Source organism: Bos indicus, chromosome 10, assembly GCF_029378745.1.
Source record: "Bos indicus isolate NIAB-ARS_2022 breed Sahiwal x Tharparkar chromosome 10, NIAB-ARS_B.indTharparkar_mat_pri_1.0, whole genome shotgun sequence".
Lineage (NCBI taxonomy): Eukaryota > Metazoa > Chordata > Mammalia > Artiodactyla > Bovidae > Bos > Bos indicus.
This window is the reverse complement of record NC_091769.1, coordinates 49586640-49597033: the sequence shown is the minus strand read 5'-3', so window position 1 is coordinate 49597033 and position 10394 is coordinate 49586640. Positions and strand designations below refer to the sequence as shown.

The 10394-nt window shown below is 38.3% G+C and overlaps 1 protein-coding gene across 6 annotated transcripts in view; it reads right to left on the bottom strand.

Moving 5' to 3' along the window:
* Positions 1-3506: 3506 nt before the first annotated feature.
* Positions 3507-10394, bottom strand: part of ICE2 (interactor of little elongation complex ELL subunit 2) — an 84165-nt gene continuing 77277 nt past the window's right edge. For all 6 annotated transcript variants that reach the window (XM_070796648.1, XM_070796647.1, XM_070796646.1 and 3 more), the window contains one exon: positions 3507-10271. In XM_070796648.1, coding sequence (XP_070652749.1) covers positions 10149-10271 — 123 coding nt within the window. In that variant the 3' untranslated portion in view covers positions 3507-10148. The remainder of the gene's footprint in view (positions 10272-10394) is intronic.

The window sequence follows — 10394 nt, the reverse complement described above, 5'->3', positions numbered from 1 at the left end:
TGTCACAGAAAGAATCACAGGTTACATATTCATGGCCAAACAAGTTTTGGGTGCTAGAAAGAATGTTTTTAAGAGGTTTTAAACACTGTATCTTCCAACTATTAAATCTAACCTGAATTTGAACTTACCTTGTCGCTCTTAAATGAGATATAGTAACATTAAATGAGTTAGTATTATAAAACTGTATCCAAAACACGGAACTTCAGTGTTTTTTGAGAGGTAGGTGACTGGTATGGCCTTTATTAAACATGAATTTTTATTAAAATTTTTTTTTCTTTTTTTGGGGGGGGGTGGATAGGGGTGGGCCTCATGGGATCTTAGTTCCACAACCAGATATCGAACTCTGGCTCTCAGCAGTGAAAGTGTAGAGTTCTAACCACTGGTCTGACAGGGAATTCCCTAAATGCAAGTTTTTAAACTTCTTTTCTTGTGCAGGGTTCATAGCTGCCCATAGACTTGCCCTTGTGAGTAAGGGATCTAAGACTGAGTTACAGACAATTTAGCTACATGCTGGAATATGGGGAGGGTCTTATCAGCACAATTTAATAGGTGTTGATGGTGTATCTGGAGGCTGGCTAGTCCTGAGTTTGGTCTTGGGTTAGACATACATGTATAGAAACGTAATTGTTGCCTCCAAGGAGCATCTGTTTACAAAATACTTGAAAGAGAATAATGGAGGTAAACAGCTGAAATTCAAAATTGTGGTATTATAATAGGCAGAGTAGGAATTTAAAGCAGAAAAATTTTGTTTTTAGGGTGTTCAATTCTAAGGAATTTTCATGTCTGGGACTCTAAAAACATGAGCCCCTAATTCTCTTACCCTTGCCGTTTAATTTAGGCACTTCTATTGCCTGATTGATTATTAAATCTAATTAGCCTTTTCCCCTCAGTCGTCATCCTTTTTGACTTTCCTATAATATCTGACACTGGAACAATACATTTTTAATAAACTATCTATAAAATAATCTCAAATTTATAAAGAAGCTGTAGAAATAGTACATACAGCTCCTGTACACCTTTCACCAAGACTCCCTGTTAACCTTTCTCTGCCCAAGTCCCTCCAATTTGAGGCTAAGTTGTAGACATGATGTCTCATTACCATATTATACTTCAGTGTCTATTTCCTAAGTACAGGGCATGCTCTGACATAACCACATCGAAGGAAATGAACAAAGATGCATTCAGTTTAGTTCAGTTCAGTTCAGTTGCTCAGTCGTGTCCAACTCTTTGCGACTCCATGAATCGCAGCACGCCAGGCCTCCCTGTCCATCACCAACTCCTGGAGTTCACTCAGACTCACGTCCATCGAGTCAGTGATGCCATCCAGCCATCTCATCCTCTGTACTACCATGTAATCTACAAACTCCATTCAAATTTTGCCAACTGTTCTAATAATGTCCTTCACTGGACTATACAAACCAGGATTATGAGTCCCATTCAGTCAGTCTTTAAGTAGAACAGTCCTCCAGTGTTTCTCTTTCACGATCATGACATTTTTTAAGATTACTGACCAATTACTTTACAGACTATGCCTTTGGGTTTCCCTGGTATTTCCTTATAATTTATTTGGCAAGAACATATCACAAAAATGATGTGTTTTAGGTGCACACCTAGAAACATACATTGCTGATTTGTCTCATTACTGGTGATATCAACTTTAAGCACTTGGTTTAAAGTTTCTGCAAGGTTTAAGCATTAAGTAAACTAATAACCATGTTATGCTTATTATTAATATCTGAGTGTGAGATTCTTTATGATTACTCAAATATTCTCATCTGCTATCAAGTTTTCACCCATTGCATTTAGCATTCTTTGATGGTTTTTAGCTTATTATTATTGTAATGGTTGCAAATTCGTGAGCTAATTCCATCATTCTCTCAAGTATATTGATATTCTACTACAGAATATTCCCTTTTGCCCCATTTTTAATTCATTCATATAAGTATGAACTTGTAGACTACTATTTTACTCAAAGGATTTCAATCTGTTGCTATCATTAATTCCTGCTCAAATGTCACCAGACCTGGGAACTCCTTTAAGCTAGCTCCTGTATTCTCTTGACATGGAACCATCATTCTGTGAGCACATCCACACTTGCTAGTACAAGCTGATGCTCCAGGTTCATCTTCTTCTTTTTTTAATAATTTATTTTTGGCTGTGTTGTCTTCATTGCTGCACGGGGTTTCTCTAGTTGTGGCGAGCGGGAGCTACTCTCTAGCTGCAGTACACAGGCTTCTCTCATGGAGCAGGGGCTCTAGGGTGTCTGGACTTCAGTAGTTGCGGCACATGGGCTCTGCAGTTTCAGTTCTTGGGCTATAGTGCACAGGCTCAACAGTGGTGGTGCAGTATGTAGAATCTCCTGTATTGATAGGCAGGCTCCTCAACTACTCAACCACCAGGGAAGCCCTCCAGGTTCATCTTATAGTTTCCCTTCCCCATTCTCAGAACTAGTAATTTCTCCAAGGAGCATCAGTTTTAGTGATGAATGGGACTTAGAAACCAAGGTCTGGATACCGGTGCTAGGTATGTTCATTACTACCAGAGGGCTGTTGCTTCCAGAGCCTATCAGCAGAATTAGGCAGTATGGATGCATATGTACACAAACACACATCTATTTCACCATCTCTCTATTAAGTACCATGAATTCATTTCCAATTCCAAATCAATACCACAGGGTTTATTCTTGCTTTCCTCTTTCCCATTATTCTTGGTGTATTTGCTTGCTCAGTTAATTTGGTATATAACTAAACTCCCAGCCACTTGACCCAAAAAAAGGGGGAAGTGGAGGAAAGAAAAGAAAAAAGGCCACCTTGGTTCCAGACACGTCCCAGTTTCTTAGTATGTCAGCCCAAAGGTGGGCCCCTAACTTTCCTGTTTCTCTCTCCTAAGTTGCAGACCCACATCTTCAGTCTATAGGTTCTGAAGGATATCACCTGAATCATAATGCCGACATTTGGTTGAAAACATATCTAGTTGTCTTTTCACCCCATCTATATTCTCCCTCTAATATTTTCATAATATAAAATAATATGAAGTCTTTTTCCTTTCTGAATAAACCATTATATTATAACTCTTACAAATGATGTCATTTTGCTTAAAAAGCCTTCAATATCTCTTTACTTTATAAATTTATTATTTTGGCCATGCTGCACAGCTTGTGGGATCTTAGTACCGCCCCTAGCAGCGAAGGTGCAGAGTTCTAACCACTGGACTGCCAGGGAATTCCCTCTTCACTGCCTTTAGAATCAAACCAAACTATCTGGGAACAGTAGTCAATCCCTTCCACTACCAAGCTTTAACTTAACTTCATCCTCCATTTATCATCCTTTGTTGTTGTTCAGCTGCTAAGTTGTGTCCAACTCTGTCACCCCATGGACTGCAACACACCAGGTTTCCCTGTCCTTCATTATCTCCCAGTTTGCCCAAATTCATATCCATTGAGTCAGTGAGGCTATCTCATCATCTAATCCTCTGCTGCCCTCTTCTTGTTTTGTCTTCAATCTTACCTAGCATCAGGGCCTTTTCCAATGAGTCGGCTCTACGTGAGGTGGCTAAAGTGTTGGAGCTTCAGCATCAGTCCTTCCAATAAATATTATTTAGGGTTGATTTCCTTTAGGATTAACTGGTTTGATCTCTGCTGTCCAAGGGACCCTCAAGAATCTTCTCCAACATCACAATTTCAAAGCATCAATTCTTTGGCTTTCAGCCTTTTTTATGGTCCAACTCTCACATCCATATATGACTACTGGAAAAACCATAGCTTTGACTCTGCTGGTGCTGCTAAGTCGCTTCGGTTGTGTCCGACTCTGTGCGATACCATAGACGGAAGCCCACAGACAGAAGCCCACCAGGCTACCATCCCCGGGATTCTCCAGGCAAGAACACTGGAGTGGGTTGCCACTTCCCTCTCCAATGCATGAAAGAGAAAAGTGAAAGTGAAGTCGCTCAGTCGTGTCCGACTCTTAGCGACCCCATGGACTGCAGCCTACCAGGCTGCTCCATCCATGGGATTTTCCAGGCAAGAGTACTGGAGTGGGGTGCCATTGCCTTCTCCACTATAGGGACCTTTATCATCCTTTACCCTCACGCTTATTAAATAAGCATCTTAGCTACTTCCTAAAATCAGTTCTTTTCATAAAAATTTCTCTCACGCTCTAATGCTTTGCTTCCTCTTTATCCACATTAGTATTTTATTTGTTTTTCAAACATAGCTTAAAGGTCATTGCTACCATGAGTTTGCCTTACTTCTAATTATCCCCTTATTCCTGTCACTATTGTGCTACTTGAATATCCTTCTCCGTGTTATAGCTAATTGTGTATACTTATCTCCCCAACTAGATTAGGAAATTCCCTTAAGGCAGAAACCAGTATTATCTTTAAATCTCAAGAGACTGGTATAGTATACCCAAATGATGCTCAAATCTGCACTATCAATTAAATAGAGGACAAAGTTTTGACAGGTGTTAATAAATGCAAGAAGATATAGCTTTACATGGTAAAAACATGCAGGTAGGGACAAGAAAGGCTAATCTGTGTGTTGGTAAAGCCGGGATGGAGCAGATGTTGCCTTAATGCAGGGTTTGGGAGAGATCTGAGACCCGTGGCAATGGTGTGGCACTGCCATACTGGAGTGTGCTTCTTGAAGTTAACATGCACATACTCTCCTGTGCTGTATACTTTTGAGTAAGCAAAACCTGGGATAGGGAATATGAAAAGATTAACTTTTCCCCTCTAAGAAATGCATTTTCAAGAAAGGGGAAGGAGTGATTCAACTCACTAACCACAGAGTCTTTAGGTGTCTTCACTTTCAAAACATCAATTAAGTCACACTCATATTCCCTCTTCCCAACCCCAGCTCCTCAGAGGATTGACAAGGTTATACCACGCATACACAACAATAAAAACCAACCCTTCGTAGGTCCTTGCTTGATCACTTCTAGCAGTAGCTCATATATAGAAAGCAAACATATATGCCAAGGTAACTGAATCTTCCTATTTGTTGAGATAACCTGGAGACCCATCCTAGAAATACGTCTGGGCCTCGACACTTTGAGTAAGCTTTGCTCAGCAGATCACCCTCAATCTCCAGATAGATGTGTACGTGTCTGTCCTTATGTACTCTGATAAGAAGTCTGCACACTAGCCAAGGGAACACGACAGTGGAAGTGGAAGGATCAATGAAATGCATAGCCTTTATTTCTACATCTCAATGATAAGCTCAATAAATCCTGACATAAAATATTCTAAGGCTTGATTAAAAAGTACCTGCATATATCTATAAACATGAAAAACTGTCTTAATATCTCTACCTGCATGTACATCAAGAACTTCAACTTGGGAGCAAAATATTAAAAAGTGTTCCCTCTCTACCCTAAACATGTGCCTCCTTCTGATGTCTTTAAAATGTGCATGGTATCTAAACAGAGAATCCAAAAGAAATGAAAAGAAATAGGTTAACCTCCTTTGTAGTTGAAAAAGTAGATCCAAACAGAACTATTTCCAAGTTTTGCAATGAAGATTTTCATTGTTTCCACCTCAGTTTCTTATTCTTTAACAATTATAAATCTGACTTCCATACTGGCCACTTTAATAAAATCCTCCTGTTACTAAAGTTCTATGGTTTTCCTGGGGCCGCATTCACGGTCCATTCCTCATTCATTCTTGCTATGCCTTTCTTTGCTCTGATTTCAATCACCACAGATACACCAAATCTGCACTTGAGTTTAAAACTCAAATGATCAACTATCTTTGACACTATCTATCCCTATCTCAGATTTAATATGTTGGTAATAAGACATTAAAAAAAAAAAAAGTGTCCTTTCTTTTCTCTCTACCCTAAACCTAATCTTTCTATATGCCTAAAGTCTTCAATGGCATTGTGGAGGTTTAAAAATAGGCTCACTAAATCTTTCTATACTCCTCCCTTGTGAATCCTCAGTGTGGACTTGGTGACTTATTTCTAACAAGGAAAGTACGGCATAATTGACTGTACTTGACTTCTTGGACTGAGCCATAAAATACACTGTGGCTTCCTTCTTGTTCTGTCTTGGACTGCTCACTCTGAGATAAGCCATCTGCTATGTCATGAGGACACTCAAATAGACCTGTGGAGAGGCACATGTGGTGAGGATGCGTTACAGCTGACAACCAGTGAGAGACTGAGGAGGCCCACCATGACCACAGTGAGCTTTCCTGGAAGCAGATGTTCCAGCCCCATGCAAGCCTTCAGACGACTGCAGCCCCAGCCAACAGCTTGATGAGACCCTGAGCCTGAGGCACCCAGGCAAGCTGCATCTGAACTCCTGACCCACAGAAAGTCTGAGATAATTATTTATGGACTTGCCTGGTGGTAGAGTGGATAGGAATCCACCTGTCAATGCAGGGGACACGGGCTCAATCCCTGGTCTGGGAAGATTCCACATGCCAAGGAGCAACTAAGCCTTTGCACCACAACTACTGAGCCCACATGCTGCAACTACTGAAGCCCACGAGCCTAGAGCCTGTGGTCCACAACGAGAAGCCACTGCAATGAGAAGCTCATGCACTGCCATAGAGTAGCCATGGCTCTCTGCAACTAGAGAAAGCCTATGTGCAGCAATGAAGACCCAGCAGGGCCAAAAATAAATAAATTTTTAAAGAGAGTCTTAAAACATACCTACTCTTTAAAAAAAATAATAATAATTTGTGGTTTTAACTAGCTAAGTTTTGGGCTAATTTTTTTTTTTTTAATTATTTTCAATTGGAGGATAATTGTTTTACAATATTGTGTTAGTTTCTGCCATATATCAACATGAATTAGCCATAGGGATACATTATATCCTCTCCATCTTAAAATTCCCTACTTCCCACCCCATCCCACCCGTCTAGGTGTCACAAAGGACTGGATTTGATCTCCCTGTGTCATATAGCAAATTCCCACTGGCTGTCTATTTTACACATGGTAACATATGTTTCACTGTTACTCTCTCAATTCATCTCATCCTCTCCTTCCCCCATTGTGTCCATAAGTCTGTTCTTTATATCTGCATCTCCTTTGTTGCCCTGCAATTAGGTTCGTCAGTATCATCTTTCTAGATTTGGGTTAATATAAAGTATTTTTCTCTTTCTGACTTACTTTACTCTGTATAATAGGCTCTAGGTTCATCCACTTCGTTAGAATTGACTCATAGATGTTCCTTTTTATAGCTGAGTAATATTCTGTTGTGTATATGAACCACAGCTTGTCTGTTCAGCTGTCAGTGGGCATCTGTTGCTTCTGTGTCCTAGCTAGTGTGGGATAGTACTAGTTTATTATACAGTAATAATAGCACATCCAGCCCAGAATTCAAGGGATACAAGTGATGAAAGGAAATGAACGTGTTAAGCAAGCCCTCCTCTTGCTCTAGTCACACTCTTCATCCTTTCTAAGTAGTGTATTTACAAAGTATCCCATGAGGAACCTGGAAGCCATATTTTACTCCCCCTACAAACTATATCACCCAGTTGTCAGTTTTTTCTCTTATCACTTGAGCCTGACCCCACTTTTATTACTTTAATTCATTTTTCAATTATTATAACATAACTTTGCAACTTTTCTACTTCCCTATAGTCTTTCCCAGCTCCATTCCATTCTCTACACTAATGCCAACAAGAACTTTTTCAAAATTATACCTGATCATGTTATTTATTTTTATTAAAAAATCACTACTTGTTCCCACACTGCAGAGGACAGAATTCAAATGCCATAGCATAGCACGCCTGTTCCTGTCCTATAGCTCTTTCTCTCTCTCCCATGCTCACAGCCTACACTCTGGCTGGCTGTCACCTCTGCATATGCTGCTTTCTTTTTGTGTCGAAGACCTTTCATTCTTTCCTTGTAACTCTTACTTATTTTTAAAGGCACAGCTCAAGGTTTATCCAGACCTTCCTCCTTAATTATCAGGTCCTGGTTAGATGACTTCCTTACTTTACTTTCTTGGGGTACTTACCACAAAGATCAGTATTGTGTCTGCCACTAGAAGGTTAGCTCATGGGAAGACCAAAATCTATCTTTGATACTGAGATATTCATCTATTCATATATTCAAGTTCTATCTACTGAGCAACTTATGTATTATGTATGTTGTACACAAATGAACAAAACATATATGCCCCACCTTGGCATAGCTTGTAATCTATTTAAGAAGAAAGACAGTAATAAGTACAATAAACAAATATTCTGATACATGAGTAAGAATTTTATGAGAGTAAACATGGGGACCAATTTTAGGTTGTGTGGCACACAGGTACACTCAAACATTTACTGAATGAAATGTTTATACCTTCACCACAGAGATTATGTAGGCCAGGCTCATTATATCCTTGCCAATACTGACTGTTTTTGTTTTTTTAAAAACATCTTTGCTCATACTGTCAATGTCACTTTCTTGCTTATACATTCTCAGTACTAAAAATCAATAAAAAGAACACAAATTCAAATATACATTAAAAAAAAGAAGCTTGATTAAGCACAAGTGGAAAACAAAAACTAGCTTTACATATATTATCAGAGTTACTCTAATAGATGGCTAAGATAATTTTAAAATAATCTCTTATAAGATCACACATTTTATTAAGTAAAAACTAATACTAAAAAAATGAAAGTCATGTCTTTCTGGTATTCACAAGTCTAAAGTAATCATTGCTTAGCTTTTCTAAAAGAGAAAATTACTAGGGAATCCCTGCCTCTCCCATGGTTCACTGCCAAATGATTCACAAGTAGAGTATTTCAGGAAATATGGGTATGTGACCAAAGTTAAAAAAAAAAAAATCATGACTATTGAAACAAAGCTTAATATTTTAAAAAGGGAATGGCAGGATAAGGAAACTATATATTAAAATATATAAGACAGTTTCATTAATAACTAGTCATTAATTTAAAATATTATATAACCAACCAAAAAACTCAAAACAAAACTTGGTAGTAAAAAGAATATTTAAATGCTACTTACAACAGCTGAGAAGGTCACTGGGGCTAATTTCCTATATTAATATAAAATGCATAAAAAAATTCCAAAACCAAATTTTGCCTTGGATTATAAAGCTTGTATTTTATAAATTAAATGAGTTCATCCCTTCCTAAGTACAAATAGTTGTCTATAATAACATTAAATGATTGGCCCTTTCCTATATTCACCTTCATGGTCCTGAAAATTTTAAATTAATTAGTATAGATGAGGAAAAAGAGCTTCTGTTTTACCACATGTTAGTCTTTCTAGTTGAAATATGAGATTTCTCTGGAAAATACACTCATCTGTTTGTTTTTAGTAGTGTATTTCAACACCTAGCCAGGATTTGTGCCAAGGGACAGAGGCAGTCACCGAACCTGTTACACCACAAGCTTTTTTTTTTTTTTAAACAAATTGATGATTGCCCAACAAAAAACTGTTAACTTCCTTGTGAATTTACATAGGCAGAGAGCTTTTTATTTTTCTTTTTGGCTTCTGCAATGGAATTTCACCAGTTTTTAAAGGTATTAACTTTGTAACCTGCAACAATCATCATTTTAAATCAGTATAGAAAAACTGTCAGATAGGTCAGAAATAGGGTTTACATAAGTCAAAATTATCTCTGACAGTAGCAAGATTTAACCTTCTGAGCAAACCCCAATAGACCAGCATTACAACTGAAATGATTAACCTAATGTGTAGTTGCTAAGTCATGTCTGACTTTTTGAGACCCCATGGACTGTAGCCTGCCAGGTTCTCCTGTCTATGGGATTCTCCAGGCAAGAATACTGGAATGGGTTGCTATTTCCTCCTCCAGGATTAATCTAATACATAATGATAAATATTGCTCTTGAAAGAGCAAATTATTTTCCTACTTTTTTTTTTTTGCTAAAGGTCTAGTATAAAAATATTTTCTTCTCTCTGTATTTCCCTGCCACGATAATGCTAAAACATATCTATAGTCTCCTCAAACCTCAGGTGTTAAGGGCATATTAGCCTGTTTGAGTTGGAACACTGCTTCACATAGTCCAAGTGTTTTTTTAAGGCACTCTAAGAACTCTCAAGGACAGTAAAACAAAAACATTCCTGTTGCCTACAGATCTTTCAGGTATATTTTCCCTCAAATTTTTCTAAACTAAATGTTGTGATAACTGGTTTTTCTTTGTTTTCCATGGTACAGTCTTTAAGTTATTTTTCTTTTACTCGAAGCCACTCCTTCATTTTCAACTTGCTGAGCAGGCAGGCTTTTCGTTTCCACGGAAACTGAATTCCTGTGGCTTCGGGTAGGCATTCTTGTCCCACCAATCTAGGAGAAGAAGCAAAGAACAGGACAGTTTAACATGTTTACAATACAGTCAACTCTATTGTTTACACATGAAATAATTACCCTTCAAATTGTCCTTTATATATTTTTAGCCTCTAGCCACTT